At 38.2% G+C, this 19,974-nt stretch overlaps 1 protein-coding gene across 4 annotated transcripts in view; it reads right to left on the bottom strand.

The window, feature by feature from the left end:
* Nucleotides 1-19,974, bottom strand: part of CHST9 (carbohydrate sulfotransferase 9) — a 236,358-nt gene that overhangs the window by 21,706 nt on the left and 194,678 nt on the right. For all 4 annotated transcript variants that reach the window (XM_074340203.1, XM_074340202.1, XM_074340204.1 and 1 more), the window contains one exon: nt 2,648-2,685. In XM_074340203.1, coding sequence (XP_074196304.1) covers nt 2,648-2,685 — 38 coding nt within the window. The remainder of the gene's footprint in view (nt 1-2,647; nt 2,686-19,974) is intronic.

The following is a 19,974-nucleotide window of genomic DNA, read 5'->3' as shown; positions in this document are numbered from 1 at the left end:
ACTTACAGGAGATTTCTCCTTCACAAGGAACATTTTTCAGACAGAAAATTGTTGCAGGATTGAACTGCCAAAGAGAGAGCTGAAAAAAATGGGTCATGCATTCATCCCATTGTGAGACGTCGGCTGCCAAGTGGTTCACTGTTCATTTTTGTCCTCCTCTCGTAAACAAGCTGTGTTTACAAGTTACTTTTAAAAAGCATACTAATTTCCCCAGTGAATTACACAGGAAAGAATCCAGCGTTCACTCCCGAGAACTCTAACAGTTGTTTGTTCTCAGAGCTCAGGTGTGGTAAAATAGCTGTGGGCTAAAAATGCATTCTGGATATTGGCCAGTAGGCTAGAGCTTTCCCTCCACTCCAGCCCTGATTTCTCACATTGGTGTGGAACTCATAGCCTGGCTAATGAAAGGATGGGGGAGGACTCGATTTTCAATTTCAATTTAATTACACAATCTATAGTGTCTGGTGTGAGGGATTTAAGGGCAAGATTAACGCTCAACAGTGCTCTGTTTTACATTCCTGTTTGATCATGAACACTGTATTGATTATCTGAAGTGAGTTTTCAAAATGTTCTTTAAGGGACAAATTCTTTTGGTGATAAAGTAATTTAAAGAAGGGGAGGGGTGACTTCATTTCTTGGTTCTTTGCCAAAATTTAGATAAGTTAGAGGTATAAGATGCCTCTTTGAATTGTATTGCTAGTGCATTCTTTTTTTATTAGTTTCATGTGTACAAAACACTGTAATAGTTAGACATTTATCATTTATACCCCTCACAAAGTGATAAGCCCCCACCCCAATCTACTACCCCTCTGACACTTGTCTTATTAGGGAGACCACTTCAGGGATGCTGGTGCATTCTTGAAAGTGGGGAATACTTCCCTCCTCAGGAGAAGAAAGAATAGAAATTCTATGAAATTCTATTGTAGAATTAGAAATACCAGCTGGCAGACACTGACTGAATCACAAAAACTATGGTATCTGTCCTGAGAATGACTGTGTAACTTATGTACTTAAGACCATAACTTCTCATGTTAAAGTCCAAAGAATTTCAGCTTCTTATTGGGACTGGAAACCATTATGATTTTATCTGGCATCAAATCAATGTTTAAGATTATGAGTAAATATTTGATGTTCTATTTTGGTGTCCACATATTCTATGTTATAGTTCAGCCAAATGTTAAAAAAAAGGAAAATACAGGAAATGAAAATATGCCCCTAAGAAGTAGTCTTAATATATTTCTTGACCAATGGCTTTTAACTTGTTAAGTTAATAAGGAACACAGTTCTTTTTACACGGAAAAGTATTCCCTATGTGACTTAAATAAATAATAATGGTAGCAATAAACTTTACTGGGTAACTGTTGTTCAGCCTTCCCAAACCACTTGAGTATACACAAATAATTGAAAATACAATGACAAAGAAACTAAGTTCAAAAGGCAAATAAACTATTTGAAATGGCTAACTGATTTTGCCACTGCACAATGACAGCATTTTCAAGTGTTAAGATGGCTAATACTTCGAGTCAATATTTATAATCATATTCAAAAGCAAAATGATACCCGCTAAACATCAGATTTTGCCTAGTGAATGTGCAGTATAGTATATTAGCCAAATTACTTAACATTTTTTAAAGCTTGATGAGTTACAGGGCATCTGGCACAGATTAGTTAAAGCTACAACTTAATTTGGGTGGAATGACAATGGGACTAGAATTGGAACTTATTTTGAAGCCCATTAGGAGAAGATTTTGAAAAATGTTCCCTTGACTGGTGTAAATGTAGATTTACCACGCTTCTCCTTGGCAAGGGTGAGTTATAATTTATGCCAGAAGAGAGCAACAACAATAAAAAGACGTGGAGATTTGTGTCTGTGAGTGAAAGCTGAGCATATTTGCCATAGGCCAGTGTTTGCATTCTCTGAGTCTAGTCTCACAGGAAGCATTCGGAGAAACTGCCGCAGGACTGGCCTATGGAAGGAGAAGGTGGGGTGGGACAAGACAGGGTTTGGTGCAGGCCATCCTTGGTTTGTGTGTGTGGCTGCATGTCTCAAGCCCCTTAAACAGTTATACAGAGTGACTCCAGCTACCAGTAAATATAAAAAATAAATCAGTAAAAGACTGGCTAAGAAAATAGTGAAGCAGACAGGAAGGCATTGGCTAACTGTGGGTAGGTATCACAGACCAGAATGGATAGTCAACTTGTACATTTCCACTGCTAGGAGTTCAGCTCTTAACTGTTTGGGAGGGAGTGACTGGGCAAAGTAAAACTTGGGAAAATCACAGAGGAGAGTCACCTTAGTTAAAGGAGAAGTCGATAAAAGTATCTATTTGCAGCCATGATGGTATCAAAGCAGAGGTCAGGATCTGCTCAGAGGGATGTGTACACGCCAGACCTGGCAGTCTCACTCTCCACTGTTTCCCATTCTTGGGGAAGATGGTGTGGAGGGAAGATTGACGTGGGGGAGGCATGGAAAAAGCATGATCATCCACATATGACCAATTTATATGTTCTCAGAAACAATGATTTGTATATTGCTCATACCCAATAACCAGCAATGCCCTTTTTATATTTTTTATATATAAAGTGCTTAATTATTAACATTTAAAGCAGAATTCTATATTACAGTTTATGAGAAGTGAAGAAATACCTGGTCAGTGTTATGTTCCTGGATTTTCTCTCTAGTCACTGAAAGAGAAAGCAAAAATAAATTTAATATTAAAGTATACAAATGAAGAAAATACAGTATTGGCTTTGTGTTGTTCTCACTTAAAAGTCCAATAGCAGTCATGGGTTCTCTAAGCAAAGATTTGCATCAAAATATGAACATCTAAAATTGGTCCAATAATTGGAATTAAAAAAAATCAAAACCTAAATAAACCACACTAGACAAAGATAACAGAAAACGAAATGGAAATCCGGTGATACCAGAAGAATGTATTAAACTCTGGCAGAGAAATGCTGAAGAGTTGAAAAGGACCGAAGAAAAATTTGAACAATGTCCAATCAAAGGTTTCCAAACAATGACAACCTGTTCAAGTATAATACTACCCCTGAGCTCATGCAACCTTGAGGACTGACTAGACAAGGAGATTTAAAGGGGCCGATGGCAGAAGTGCTACTTTTAAAAACTGTTCTCTTACCTGTGAATACGATAAAAACATGGTAATGCCTTGTTATAATAGTACTGCCAGAGATTAACTAAAGTATAAGCCAACAGTTCTATAAATGGTATCTTGACCAGGAAAGAAACAAATCAGAGTAATGTATGAAGACAACATGGGGAAAAATAATAAGGACTCTAAAATAATAAACCTTAATCATTGCAATAATAGCCTGAAAGTGATCAATGTCATGTATGTCTTAAATAGAAGGAAAATAATCCTTAGTAATAATAAATACCCAACAAACCACCAGGAAAGAGAGGAAAGGAGAAATTTTGTGGCATTGCTTGTGAGCATCTTGGTGTGAGATATACATTTTATTAAACACATCCTTTTAAAATTTTCATTAAGATAATTGTGCAGTCACATGCATTTGTAAGAACTAACACAGACAAATCCTGTGTACCCAGTTTCTCCCAACGGTAATATCTGGAGGGTCTATAGCACGGTATCACTACCAGGATACTTGACATTGCCACAGTCAAGAGAGAGCATTTCCATTGCCACAAGGATCCCTCACAATTTCCTTTTATAGCCACATCTACTTCCTTCTCACCCTCACATTGTAAGTTAGCTGGTTTTGGCTCTGGCTCCCTAGTAAAAGGAAAAGCTTCATGGGTTAAAAATCATTAGATGGACCATATTAGGGCATGAAGTTGACTACTGATGAATTCCGGACCATATGAAACAGTTGGTTTTGTGCTAGCAGTCCTTTTTATATTAGTTCCCAATTGATTTGCCAAGAATTTTAGTGTCCTAGTAACAGTGATTATGTCAAAGGTCTTTTTTCACCTTCTGTTTTATTCGGTCAACGTCTGTGGTATCCCACTTCTGTATTAGGAACACAATAAGTGTTCAAAATTGTGGGAATTGAAGTGGAAGACCGAGAGTTAATTCTAGATAACTTATAACATCATGTTTTACACTTTCCCTGAAGATCAGTCCTATTTTAATTGTGCTTTTAGTGTGAATTTACCCAAATTTCTACCCTTTTCTTACGCTAAACTACTATTTAGTAAAATAAGGTTGCTTAGCACAGCCACAATGAATATATATGTAGGCTTCTTTTTAATTGCATTGTGTATTATCTGTAATTAGGGGCCTGAGGTGGTTGCAGGCAAGACAGCAGCGGGGCAGGCATAACCCGAGAGCCTCAGTTGTAAGTAGAAACCTAAGACACAAACCTGGGCTACATCTTGGAATGACAAGACAAACCAGATGCAATTTTTCTTGGCAAAAGGTCAGAGTGAGCCCAGAATTCGTGGCACCTGTCCAAATAAGGAAGAAGTGGGTGACTGTTGGTGATATAAGTAGTGGGGAATATATCCATATTTTGGAGGGACTTAGGTACCAGCTCGTATACAACTCAAGGAACAAGGTACAAGCCGTGCTGGGGGATTGAGGGATAAGGCAAGGGCTGATTGAGAAGGCAACAAGCAGTTTTCCAGTTACTGAAGTCAGACAATTGGTTCATCGTGGGGACTCAGGAGCCAGATAGACCATTTCTGTGAGTTACAGCTATTTAAATATGAGAAAAATGATCTCCTCCCTTGAGCTCTTAAAACTCTCATAAATTAAAATACATAATTATATAATGACTTTGTGGCCCTAATGGTTATGATTACTGCTAATGATAATATTTTTCTCTTGCTTATGGATAGTCTTAGCCTGGTAGAGATATAAACGTTCCCTGGCTGATGCAAGAAAAAAGGAGGGAATCCCACTGCAGGAAAAATCTAAGTCATCCCCAAATTTATTCAAATCATACTTGAAAACGAGGAATGGAATTTAGGGGATAAATTTTAACTGCATAAGGCATTGCTAATAAAAGATTAAGAAGTATGTGGTTTAGCATCTTTTAATTATTTTTTTTTAGCATCTTGAATATACAATGTTTCAAATCTCTGGTTGGATCAACATTATTTTGCTCAGAGGTTTGTGGACTTTGCATACTGATTCTTTCCTGTTTCCAAGTACATTTGCTTTTAGGCTATTTTTATTCACTTTAAAGGAATTTTAATAACTTTCTGTTGACAGCATGGACAGCTGGTCTTGAGAATTAAAGAAAATTCACTTGCTGACTGAGGAAGGAAGTGACATCAATGAGCTTCTAAAGTCAGCCCAGAGGGGGAAATTGGCTTGTGAGAGAGTAGCCTTTCATTGCACTGTATTTATCGAGCGATGCCTTGAGATGCAAATTGCTGTATCAATCAAACCTATGGTGCCTACCTCCAACCAACTTAGTGCAAACTGAAGGAACAATGCCCTGAAACACTGAGAAGAAAAAGGATGAGAAGTGCGGGATCCTAGGGGCTAAGTGAATTATGGGAGCTCAGGGTCCTCTCTCTCTGTGCTGATACTTCATTCTCTGTCAAGCCTCAGTTTCTTTGTCTAGAAAATGAGTTTTATATAAACTGTTCGTTGAAGTCAGTCTTTGTTGATGACAGATGGCTAATAAGAACATATACTAATATATATATAATATATATATATACATAGTACAGACATGCTATCTTGCCACTTGGTCCCAAAGGGTGCTATCAGTTGTTGTTTATCCCCCACTGAGAGCTATCTAGAAACAAGAATCTTTAGGTGTCATATATATGTACTTCCTTGATCTTTTGATATTTTTTAAATTGATATTAATTATTTATAACTTTACTGCAGAAAAAGCCAAGCACCAAATCTGGACTTTAGATAATAATGACAATAGTAATAACAATTATTGGCATCATAATGAATGATTTAATTCTTTACCACCATCAGAAAATTTCCCTCTGGAGCTGCAGTTATCCATTTTTCAACGATAGCTGTGGTGCACGTGCTTGAGTGTGTATGTGTGGATTGTGGATTGTGAGCATGCAGGTATGTGTGTGTACACACACAAACCTGTGTGAGAGAGGCGGAAAAGTACCTACATACATTTTATGGCTATGAGTTGAAAAATTAAATTGCTGATTATTTATTTCTTAGCTCATTCTAGGATGTTTGAAGGGGAGAGAGTGATGGTTCAATCACAGTTACATAATTTGAGATTGAGCTAACAATCTACAGTCAAACGAAATTTAATTCAGCCCAAGAGATAGATGTATTAATGCTGTCTTCTTTTCCTTATCTACAAAAATATTTGGGGTATTCAATTAAATTCTCCAATTTTATGACCTTAAATATGTAACTTGAACCACTCAAAAAATATTGGTTAAGTAAAAAAGAATGGATGAGGTCTCAATAGCTACAGTCTTCAGGCCAAAAATATTTCAGATCATCCCCCAGCCTGGATATGTTTTGACTTTAGCAAAACTCGCCCTTTTGATCTATAATGATTTTTTAATGCACTCCTATTCTGGACAATATGCTAGGTACAGAGGTAAAGTAGAGAAAACATGATGAGCACACAAAAAAAGGAACAACATGAAATCATGAAGCTGTAAGGAATTTACTGGTAAATTGTAGTTAGGTCAAAAGGTATTTAAATTTTGATATAGTAGAAATGAAAACATAGGTGGTAAACTCTTTGACATAGGTGTTAGAGATGAATTTTTGGGATCTGACACCAAAAGCAAAGACAACAAGCAAAATTAAGTAATGGAGGTGACATCAAACTAAAAAGCTTCTACACAGCAAAGGAAACCACCAACAAAATAAAAAATCAACCTATGAAATAGGAGAAAATATTTGCAAATCATATATCTGATAAGGGGTTATTATCCAAAATATATAAAAATCGCATATGACTCCATCGCAAAAACCCAATCTGATTTTAAAATGGGCAGGAGATTTGAATAGACATTTTTCCAAAGAAGACATTCAGATGGCTAACAGATACATGAAAAAATGCTCAACATCCCTAATCATCAGAGAAATGCAAATCAAAACCACAATGAGCTATCAACTCACACTTGTTTGAATGACTAGAAAGAAATAACAAGTATCTGTAAGAATGTGGAAAAAAGGGTACCCTGTGCACTGTTGGTGGGATTGTAAATTGGTGCAGGCACTATGGAAAATAGTACGGAGGTTTGTCAAAAAATTAAAATAGAGCTACCATATGATTGAACAATTTCACTATTAGATACCTAGCCAAAGAAAGCAAAAACACTAACTCAGAAAGATATATGCACCTCTATGTTCATTGCAGAATTATTTATAATGGCCAGAATTATTTATAGGAAACAACCTATAATAAGTGTCCATCAATCAATGAATAAGTAAAAAAATGTAGAATTCATATACAATGGAATATTACTCAGCCATAAAAAAGAATGAAACCTTGCCCTTTGTGACAACATGGATCGACCTTCAGGGCATTATGCTAAGTAAAATAAGTCAGACAGAGAAAGACAAGTACTGTATGATCTCACTTACATGTGGAATCTAAAAAATAAAAAATCCCAAACCATGCTCATAGATACAGAGAACAGACTGGTAGTTGCCAGAGGCAGGTATTGGGGAGTTGAGGAAATGAAATGGGTGAAGGGGTACAGAAGAAAAGGTGTGTAGGTCCTGATATAGTAGACACAGTGATGGATTCACTTGCAGACTTTTGTAGTTCTGACTTTGCCTCTATCAAGCTGTATGCTATTTGACAAATAACTTCACTTCTCTAAATTTGTTTATAGTTACTTAAGTTCTTTGGCCCTACAAAATAATAAGGGAGATTGAATATCTACATAGAATTGATACAAATAAAAAAGTGAAGAGGTCACGTTTGGTGGGGGAACCTAGGGAGGCTTCATGGAGGAGATAGCATTTACTTTGGATAGGATAGTAGCAGAAGAAGATTGGAGGAAAGGTATTTTGTGCAGAAGGAAAAGCATGAGGAAAAGCACAGAACCCGGAAATGCATGGGGCATGTATAGGAAGTAGTAAATAGTTCTGCTTGACTAAAGTGTAGTCTGTATATCAGCAAATAATAGGGACAGGGAAAAACATACCATGATGTATGAATATCATGGACGGCTCTGAATATTTGAGGAGAGATTTTGACATTTATTTGGTGTGGAGCTGTGGGGACAGAGCCCCAGAAAGCAGTTTCCAGGCTCTCGGCCTCACATAGAAAGGTGCTGGCTCAGGTAGTAAATGGCCATCAACTGTGATTGGATGGCCATCAGCTGTGGCTATTTGGCTGTCAGCTGTAACCAGTGAGCCATTGGCCACTAATATAACTGCTGTGGCTAGGCTAGCAAAAAAATGGGGGCTAGCAAGAAAATGGTGGCTGGGTTGGCAAGTGCGGATTGCAGTTAGGATGGCTGGTTGTGGACAATGTGGATTCAGCCTCCAGTGAGAGTATAGTGCCGCCAGCAAGAATATACTAGTATGACTCCCCTATCTATGGCTCCGTGGGTGTTCCGTTTTGGCCTCACCATATCCTGCGTTCTTATGTGGGGAGTGGGAGCAGAGACCCCGCAGGCTGCCCTGCAGGACAAATGGTGCAGCGAGCAGGGTCTCCCGCATGACAGGAGCTCTGTAAGATTTTGAGCCAGACAGTGATCAAAGTGTTTTAAGATCAATCTAACCGTGCTATGGCTTGAAGATGGGAGATACCGGTAAAGAGATGGAAGAATGTAGGTGAATATGAGACACATGGTGTGAGTAGAAAGGACTTAACAATTCAGATGAGGGGCTGGGGCAATAGGACAGTGAAAAAAAATGAATTGAAGATGATTTACCTTTTAAGGTTGGGTACTTGGGAGGAGATATTCTTAATGTAAAGGGAATAGGGCTGGTTTAAAGAAGTAAATTTGGTGAGTAAGGGTAGCGGTGGGACAACGATCTCAGTTCAGTTTTTGTTAAGTTTCAAATACCAGTAAGACACTTGGAGGAGGCAGAAAGTAAGCTCAGGAAAGGCGATCTTTTGCAGAGAGATGACAGGGGCAGCTACAGGATGTAAGACACTTTTTAAAGTGTAGAGAGGGAAAGAAATGCCAAATTAGAACTCTGGGAACCAGTTGCTATTTTATTTGAATAATTTGATAATGGAATGCAAATTCTACATCATCTGCAGTGAGTAAGAGACAGTGTCTCTAAGATAACACAAGGATTTACTATCGGGAAGTAGCAAGTTAGAAGTTTGGTTTCAGAGCTTAAGTTCTCACTGTTCCTGGATCTGAGTCAAAGGCTACAACTCTGACACCAATTCCAATGTGTGTTTTTCCTTTAACACATTAAACAATTACTCAATTCTCTGCAGATACTTACTGGGTATCCAACAAATTTACCTCAATTCTGACACTATCTATCCAGAGACAACATCACATCTCACAGGTCAAGAACAGTCTCGTACTGCCCCCCACCCTCACCCCCCCCATGCCAGTTTCAAGTCCGGGTTGTCACCTGTAGATCAGAGGTCTTCATAACTGCCTCCTCTAGTATGATTAATTAGCTAGAATGACTCACAGAGCTCAGAAAAACATTTTACTTACTAGATTACCAGTTTATTGTAAAAGGATGTAACTCAGGAATAGCCAGATAGAAGAGATGCATAGAGCAAAGTATGGGAAAAGGGAAAAGAGCTTCCATGCCCTCTGTGAGTGAGCCACTCTTCCAGCACCTCCACATGTTCACCAATCCGGAAGTTCTTTGGACTTCATCCTTTTGGGTGTTTATGGAGGTTTCATTACATTGGCACAGTTTATTAAATCATTGGCCAATGGTTATTGATTCAACCTCCAGCCCCTTTTCCCTACCCAGAGGTCAGGGGAGTAGGACTGAAAGTTCCAACCCTCTAGTCATAAGTTTGGTTCTCCTGGCAACCAGCCCTCATCCTTAGGTAAGGTACAAAAGCCATCTCATTAACATAACAAAAGATAACTTCATTGCTCTCATAACTCAGGAAATTCCAAAGGTTTCAGTAGCTTTGTGCCAGGAACAGGGACAAAGACCAAATATATATTTTGTATTATAAATCACAATATCATAAAGGCAATTGCAAGTTCTAGCAGAAGAAACTTAGGCTCATTTCCTTATTTATAAATCAGTGCTTGTGAAAGTTTAGGATTTATCTAAGGACATCAACCAAGTTAATGACAGAGCTGATTTTAGTAATGGTCACGAGTGAGAACAAGTACTGTAGTTCCCCCTTATCCTCAACGGTCATGCTCCAAGACCCCCAGTAAATGCCTGAAACTACAGGTAGTACCGAACGAACCCTATATTTACTGGTTTTTCCTTTGCACATATACTTATAATAATGTTTAATTTACAAATTAGGCACAGTAAGAGAGTAACAGCAATAACTAATAATAAAATAGAACAATTAGAATAATATACTGTGATAAAAGTTATGTGAATAGTTTTAGTGCCACTATTAAGTAAAAAATAAGGGTTACTTGAACATAAGCACTGTGATACCATGATAGTCAATCTGGTAACTGTGAAGACTACGAAGTGACCAACAAGTGGAGACTCTGGACAAAGGGATGATTCATCCTCTGTCCTGGGCAGGGCAGAGTGTGACAGTGAGACTTTTCATCACACTACTCAGAATGATGTGCAATTTAAAACTTACAAATTGTTTATCTCTGGAATTTTTCATTTAATGCCCATGGCTGACAGCAGGTAACTAAAAAGGTGGAAAGGGAAGCCATGGATGAGTGGAAACTACTGTAAACTTCTCCCAAGAAGACATACAAATGGCTAACCGATTTATGGAAAGATGTCCAGCTTCACTAGCTATTAGGAAATGCAAATCAAAACCACAATGAGATATCACTTCACACCTGTTAGAACGGCTATTGTCAACAAGAGAAGGAATAACAAGTATTAGAGAGGTTGTGGAGAAAAAGGAACACTCATTCACTGCTGGTAAAAAATGTAAACTGGTACAGCCACTGTGAAAAACAAAATGGAATTTCCTCAAAATATCAAGAATAGAATTACCATATGACCCAGCAATCTCTCTTCTGGGTATCTACCCAAAAAATCTGAAAACATTTATCTGTAAAGATATATGTACTCCTGTGTTCATTGCAGCATTATTCGCAGCGGCAACGACATGGAAACAACCGAAGTGTCTTTCTTTTTCTTTTTTTTTTTTTTTACAATTATTATTATGCAATTTATTGGGGTGACAACTGTTAGTAAAATTACATAGATTTCAGGTGTACAATTCTGTATTACATCATCTATAAATCCCATTGTGTGTTCACCACCCAGAGTCAGCTCTCCTTCCATCACCATATATTTGATCCCCCTTACCCTCATCTCCCACCCCCACCTCCCTTCCAAAGTGTCTTTCGATAGAGAATTGGATAAAGAAGATGAGGTACATATATGCAATGGAATATTACGTGGCCATAAGAAAAGATGATATACTGCCATTTGCGACATCATGAATGGATCTTGAGATTATCATGCTAAGTGAAATAAGGCAGACAGAAAAAGTCAAGAACTGTACGAATTCACTCATAGGTGGGATATAAAACTGAAAGCAACAAACGAACAAGACAAATAAGCAAACAAAAACTCATTGACACAGACAACAATTTAGTGGTTATCAGAGGTTAAGTGGGGATGGAGAAAGCAGGAGAGGGTAAAAAGGGTCAAATATATGGTGATAGAAGGAAAATTGACTTTGGGTGATGAACACACAATGCAATATATAGATGAGGTATTATAGAATTACACTGGAAAGCTATGTAATTTTAGTAACCAATGTGCCCCAATACATTTAATAAAAAAGAAATGTCTTGGCTTGAATCTCAGTTTCTTTACTCTCTGTCTGGGTGGCCTTGGGCAAGTAGCAACCTCTCTGAGCTTCCTCATTTGTAAAACAGTGATAACAAACATACTTACAGAATCATTTTTGGTATTTCAATGAGTTAACATATATAAAGGGCTTAACACTATACCTGGCATCATTTCTCATTCTCTTGTATCACAGGACGCACTAGCGAAGGATAATAAAACCAGATTGTTTAAACTCTAGATGGAAACTGTTTTGAATGTGGTTAAGAAGAATAACAACAGATTTCAAGACAACAAAGTATTCTGTTCTCTAATGATCAGAGAGTATGGAAGAGAACTAGGAATAATACGTATTTTCAACATCAAAACATAAGAAAAATTAGTCACATTTAAATTGAACAAATAGTCTAGAAGTTTTGCTTAGACTATTAATACAAATTAAAATGTGTGGATTCCTATTTTTACCGTAAGGCGTAAATGCATAGGCATAGAGCTGCATCCTGTTTTTGGCCTCTACTTCCCAGACTGACACACTGCACAGGAGAAAGAATCCTGCTTCTTTTGCTCCAGTGAAGTGGGGGTGGAGGGACCAGGTGAGACAACGGCTGTAGGTCTTCCCACGAGAAGTCAGTGCCTCTCCAGTGAACCACTTCCGGTTCTCATGCAAAACATGGTTTGAGAGGAAAGGTGTGCACAATCTCCTGCTTACCTTTTGATACTCCTTAGGGTGAAATATGATATGGCACCTGAGAAAGACTCTCTCCTTGATCACACTTTAGTCAGTTTTCCCTGAACCTACTCCACTAGGCCCTGAAGTTGACTCCATCCTGTCTTCTGCCTACCTACCCCAGTCTTAGCAAGAATCCTGCTAAGTAAGTTTAACAAGAGGCCTCCTTCACTTGATATGCGATCACCCTTGAGATCTAATCAAGTTTCTCATCCCCCTACCTTTGATGTCTAAATCCTTGGACTGTTTTAGCAAGAATCCTGTTAGGTCAGTTCAGGAAGAATCCCCTACCCTTGATGTCCCCTCTTAGTAATTGCCCATCCACTGAGCCCTACACTCTGCTCATATGCTTTAAATTCCCATGTATCCTTTTTATATTATGAGTTGAGCCCAACCTTCCTCCTCTATTATGATGCCCCTATTGGAACAGTCCTAAATAAAGTCTTCCTTACCATGTTAAGTGTCAGAATAAATTTTTTAACATACCTAATATTTTAGCGTTAAACTTATCTTGTTTCCTTTATATTCATTATCGGTCCCAAAACTACTGATTTTGTTAATTGCTTATTAAATTTGCAGTCTCTAATATGCATTCTATTCTCTAATAATCCTTAGTGATGGCTCAAGTGGACTTAGCATATAGTCCAGGAAACTGTAAATGACATAATCAATCAATGTTAGACACTGGACCACACAATGTCACTTATAGTAGGATCCACATTCTTTTTAAAAGTGAACTTTGCCCCATTCCCCCTAAATTTTGGAAGTGGTGAGAAATATTAGCTTTTATTTAAAAAACAATCTAATAGAGATTTTTGAAATGGGGTGCTGTTTTTTTTTCTTTCAATTTCAAGCAAGATTTTTTTAAAAACAACAACACTGAATTGAGACAGCTGATTATTCTTCTCAGCTAACTTTTAGAGCAGTAGAGACTACAGACTGTACATATGGGTGTTTTTTCAATTACTTCTTTTCCATACATCAACACTCACCCACTTAAGGCTAGAACTAGCTGAAAGGATTGTTAATGTGCTGTAATTGTTAGTCAGTCTCCCAGCTCTTTGTACATGATGTAAACATACCTCCAAAGCGCTTGTTTGGATAGTGTAGATTTCTGTTCCATGGAGAGAAAGAATGAAGGCCATGCCTTTTTCAATGGTCCCACAGTAAGATCAGTGGGTCTCATTGTGGCATGTGGTGGGCGCCTGTGGTTCAGGCACCAGAAACCAAATGTAAACAGGCAACATTTGGCTCCAGGTGGCACCATTTTCCCAGTATCAATATACCAGATATTTCCCCGTACAATACCAACGGGATAGACTCATGATTTTGATACTTTTGTTTCGTTTCCCTTGCTCTTCTATATATATTTTTGGCGTTTTGAGGAATCACCTCTCCCTGACGGGGGTTGGAGTGGGGAGGGTGGTAGGATAGCACAGGGAGGTGTCGTAAAATCACTTCTGTGGTGGGAATCTTTTTTTAACACTCAGGAAAGGGTAGAAATAACAAAGTTGAACATAGTCTATGGTTGAACCACAGCAAATTCTTTTTTAATCAGATAGTTATTTTACATCATTAAAATTAGAGGGAAATCATTAGTCATTTGAATCACAATTGATTTCTAGTTTCTTGCTTTGTGTAAGAAAAGATTTTTGGATTTTAAAACTCAATTTTTTGCTTAGCAAGAAAATGTGATGATATTTCAGTTTCATAATGGTGACAGGATAATTTCTTTCGTTATCTTTTCCTTCTACTTGGAAAACGTATACTCCTGTCAAGTTTAGTTGTTGCTAGGAAAGTAATAATTTAAACAAGTAACTTAAACCATGAAGCCCTAAACCATTTTATACAGGAATTGTTATATGATTTTCTGTTTTAGAATTTCCCATTCTTCTTCTTTTTTCCTTTGAAAAAACATAGAACATAAACTTTTAGAGTTTTATGGTATAGGCAAATAACACTACTTCTGCTGTTGTGCTATAATGACTGCTTTCATCAAAATATTTCTCCTTACATTTAAACACACCCAAGTGTTATGTACAAATAAGAATTTAAGATGCCAATTTGTCTTCTCTCACTGTCTTGCCCGTTCCATCATCTCTCTTAAACCAAGTTAGGGTCATATCCAAAATATGAAATAGAACAATTTATAAAATACAGATGAAAAAAACAAACTATAATTACCTGTTATCCTACCACCTGTAAAAAAGACCTGTTAACATTTTTGGTACACCATTCCAGATATTTTATTCTCACTTTTTTAAAAATGGTATCATCTAACACATAAATTTAAAAAATTTTTGCTCATATAATATATTACGAATAATCTTTATATGCCATTAAATATTCTCAATCTACATAATCTTGAATGGCTACATAGTATGTTTTAAAGGTACCAAAGCTTCTTTAAGCCTCCATTTTGAGACATTTACGTTATTTAAGTGGTTTTTGAGGGGGAGGAAGGAGATCTTATCATATGAAACACTGTGAGGAGTGTTCACACATCCATGACGCTTCCTTAGCACAAATTCCTGGAAGTGGAATAGATGGATTAAAGAGTTTTACTAGTGTCTGGTATTAATACTAAGACTATTCCTAGGAGCCCATTTCTCAGCACTTCCGTAAACTCAATTTAAAAAAAGTTGTTGGCAACTTTTTAGGAAATATGTTGTTTATGCAATCCTATTGTTTTCTTTCATTTTTTGTTACTAGAGAGGATGAACATTTTTATATGCTTATAGGGGGTTGCTATTTCTTCTATTCATCTCTCCGACTCCCTTTTCTAATAGAACATTTCGCTTTCTCTTAGTAATATTAATTTTTGCCTGTCATTCATTTTGTGAATATTTTTCCTAACTTGTCATTTTCTGTTACTCATTTATAATGTTTAGGCAGTAAAAGGGTGAGCTAACGATTGCACCGGCTAGTATTTAGTGAGCACTTACAATATACCAGTATTCTGCGAGGCACGTCACATGCACTGTTACTCGCTTAGTCTACTCAACACTCTTACTGAGATAAGGCTATTGTCATCTCCAGTTGTGCAGATGATGAAGACTGGGGCTTATAGAAGTTAAGGGAGCTAAGATTATAGAGCTGGGAAGTGCTGAGCCCAACCTCCTGACTTCCGAGCCTGCCATTGTTCCTTTCCTGTCTTCATTGTCATGCTTGGAAAGGCATAACTCTGTGCTGCTAATAAAAATAACAAAGTCAATCTGTATATAACCATATAGAACAATATCATCATTGCATGCTCAGAACAGTGTGTGTAACTAATCTGCTTTAAAAGGTACGTATATTTATATGCAAATAAAGAAGTCAGAGGCGATGTACTTGACCACTTATATGTAGGTCCTGGTGGGAGAGAGGTGATATTCACTTTTAATTTAGACACATCTGGTTTTTCTTTCTTTCTTTCTTTTTTATTTTTAACATTTTATTAGGAACATTTACTGCATCGATTTAAAGAGAACGATATTTCTGTTTTGGATAAGAGGGCATGGCTGGGGCTTTGAATATGCCTTTTCTTTTTTGCACATTAGGATTGCCCTTCATTTGCTCATCCATTTGTTCAACCATGCAAAATACATGTTTGAAAGTCTGTGTGCCTTGTGCTGGTGTTGGGCTGGATACAGGGGAATACAAAGATGAAAGGATAGGATCAGTTCCTCCTCAAACTCTAGCAGGCAAGCCGCACAAGTCCAATGTCATCATTGTTAGGAATGAGGCAGAATGAAATCAGAACAGTAGGGAAGGAGGCCAATGTAGGCCTGGGGGTGTCAGGAAAATCTTCTCAGAGGAGGTAGCATTCAAACAGAGCCATATGATTACAGAATTTCCCCTTCCCAGTTGCCCCTGTCTCTGCAGTCTGGGGTGGTGGTACCAACTCTCCCAGCACGAACCTGAGGTGACTACGTTACCTCTTGTGGTCTGATCCCTCTCTCTTTCCCCACATTTTAGAAGTAGTCCCTTTTTAAATAGCTCCTCCTTCACTTATCTTAACCTGAGTGTAGCCTCTGTTTCCCTGGGGACACTCACTGATACATGTCAGCTTTGGCCTGGGGGCAGCTGCAACCCAGCTGAGCACTGAGAGGGCTGAGGATGGCAACATCCTTGGGGGTGGCTGGCATATCACCTGGGCACAGAGATCAAGGTCACTGCAGCAAATACCTGTAAAGGTGTCTGTTGCAACGAGGGTGGGGAACTGGCAGGTGGCAGGTGGTAGGTGGTCCTGTGTCTATGAATCAAGCAGCACAAACTGAAGATTTCTAGAAATCATTATTGAGATGGAATGAAGCCAGAGCAACATAATCGATCTTATAATGATAAAACTTGTTGTTTGCTTGTTTTAAACTCTAAGGCTGATGTTTTCTGGGAAACACTCATCACTCAGATGAGGAAATCGAGGCTTTAATAAGTTATTTAATTTGCCGATTCATTCAGAAAATCCTGAGGGCATACTAAGCACCAGGCGCCGTCCTGAGGATAAAGAGCTTTCTGCTGCTCCATGCTGCCTCCCTTCAAGTATTTGACAAAAATCTCATTTTGCCAACACATTACTTAAAAGACCACTCCTCTGCCACTTCCTGGGACACCACAGACCACGGAGCTACGTCTGCATTGTGTCTTCCTCCAGATGCACACTTTTAGTTAAGCCTGGCAGTCTCTCCAAGCTTCTAGAACTCAGCAGCCTGGTAAGTCATTCTCGGGACTAGTCATAATGCTAATGCTGGTGCTTATTACTGAGCCGTTGGGTCTATTTTTAAGAACACAGAGAATGAAATGATTAGCTGCCTACAAGCTCCCCCAGCTGTTCAAATGGAAAAACTTCACAAAGCCCTAGGGTGCTGGGTGCACAGATTCAAGCTTGTATTTTTAAAGAGAATTAAAAACAATAAGTGAAACAACTCTTTATGTGTCTCTTCAAATGTAACACCTCTTGAAATTTAAAGAATATCCTGTAGCAGTAGAACGTAGTGACCAAGCACACAGATGTGGGTGTCAGACAGACATGGGTTCTAGTACCAACTCTTATATTTACCAGCTGTGTGACCTCAATTTACTTAGCATCTCTAAATTCAAATTTCTTCCTCTAAAGTGGGGATTATCAGAATAATATCTACCTCATGAGGTTTTCAGGAGGCCTGGGTGACACAGTGCATGTATCATAATTAGCACAGAGCCTGGCACAGAGTAAGTGCTCAATAAATGCAGCCATATTTCCCCCCACTTATCCTTAAGACTGTTTTCTTTAAAAAAAAATTTTTTTTTTCAATTACAGTTGATATACAATACTATTTTAGTTTTAGGTTTACAAAATAGTGATTAGACAGTTATATAACTCAGAAGTATAAATGTAGCCACTCTTATTATGCATATTATTTCTTTTACTTATTACAACTGTAGGAAGGGAAGGGGAAATCATGTACAACCCAAGCATTTGTAGCCAGGGAAGCAAAGTCCTATTTTTATAAGAAGAAAATCTGAGATAAGTTTAGAGAGAAATCATAAACTTCATTTAACAAAACAGAAGCAGAACTAAGATCTCAATATAGGTAACACGAGTTTGATGACATTTGCTACAGTTCTAAAGCTTTATAAAAATTGGAGAACAAATCTAAATCCATATCATGTATTTTATTCCATTGCTCACATTCAATTTAGCCACTAATAAATTAGAGGAAGAATTGATGGATTTACTGAGCAGCAGCTCTTATCTTATATATGGGGTCTGACAACTAAGTTCGTGAACTTGCTGCAATGAGGTTGCTAATCTTTTTTGATATCAGAGGGATTACTCATTATGAATTTGGACAAACAGTTAACCAAGTTGACTATTTGGAAGTGCTGAAAAGGCTGCGTGAAAAAGTTAGACGACCTGAACTTTCCACCAACAACTCATGGTTCTTGCATCACAACAATGCACCAGCTCACAGGGCACTGTCTGTGAGGGAGTTTTTAGCCAGTAAACAAATAACTGTATTGGAACACCCTCCCTACTCACCTGATCTGGCCCCCAATGACTTCTTTCTTTACCCGAAGATAAAGGAAATATTGAAAGGAAGCCATTTTGATGACATTCAGGACATCAAGGGTAATACGATGACAGCTCTGGCCATTCCAGAAAAAGAGTTCCCAAATTGCTTTGAAGGGTGGACTAGGCGCTGGCATCAGTGCATAGCTTCCCAAAGGGAGTACTCTGAACGTGACTGTAGTGATATCCAGCAATGAGGTATGTAGCACTCTTTCTAGGATGAGTTTGCAAACTTAATTATCAGACCTTGTATTTCAATTAACCACATTAACAAGACATTGGTTACATAAAGTATATGTTGGTTCTCAATCACCCATCCGATTATGGGATTGGTGCCCACATAAGGGCAGGCTTTTTTAGCTTTGGTCTGGTTTGGTCTGTTTCCACCTGTCCCAGACAGAGGGCTGGGTGGGTTGTGTGGTGGGCAACTTAGCAAAGGACAATTACGTATGTGTACAAGTGCGGGCAGAGATAGTGGAGAAGATACTTTATTTTTTCCTCCAGGAATAAATATGATCATTTTAGGCCTCAAATTTCTTTTTCCCATTTAGTGCACATTGCTTATATGTGTTGTTTTGTTATTCTTAATGCATTTGCAGTATATGAGAAAATCAAAGCGAGTCCTAGACGATAGCAATGGAACATCGAGTATTCCTTATGGCAGAGCTTCTCAGGCAGAATCCTGTGAAGGGGAAAGAGTTGTGCTGACTTACTGACTCCCTAAGTCTCCAGGCCCTTTGCCCTCCCACAGATGATGTATATTCCACACCAATAACACTATTTTCTATGTGTGTGGTGATGCAGAAAAGGATGGAAAGCTCTGTCTTGGAGAAGGAGAAGCTCTGGGCAGAGCCCTTTCAAAGCGGGAACACAGGAAATGTACAGGGTTGATCCTGTATTTCACAGTATAACACAAAGAGGGAGTACAAAGCAACTACGATGAGAAAGAGGTGATATAGCAAACAAATGTGCAGGGAAAGGAGTAACAAGGGACGACTTTTTGTCCAGTGGTCAGAGATAAGGACAGGCCAATATGGCGGGAAGTAGAAAATAAAAGGCACGCTTCCTTTTTTTACATTCAGAATAATGATCTATTGCTTCCCTTCATTACAGTTGTCCAAAGTCAAGAACTTCTTGGGAAGCTTATTAAAACAATATAAAACTTAATACGAGGAACCACTCCCAACTAACAGCACTGGGCCAGGAATTATTTGGGTTTAGAATTTTAGCTGATTATGACCGGACTATTAAACTCAGGTGAATGTCACCTGGTTGGTGGATCATGGCCTGAAGCTGCACTGTGCAGCTTTTTAGGCATTTTACAAAAATACTCATCTGAGGTAACACGTATTAGTGTCCTGGGAGTG

This window comes from Rhinolophus sinicus, linkage group LG09 (assembly GCF_036562045.2).
Source record: "Rhinolophus sinicus isolate RSC01 linkage group LG09, ASM3656204v1, whole genome shotgun sequence".
Classification (NCBI taxonomy): Eukaryota; Metazoa; Chordata; class Mammalia; order Chiroptera; family Rhinolophidae; genus Rhinolophus; species Rhinolophus sinicus.
This window is presented reverse-complemented; position numbering and strand designations above follow the sequence as displayed.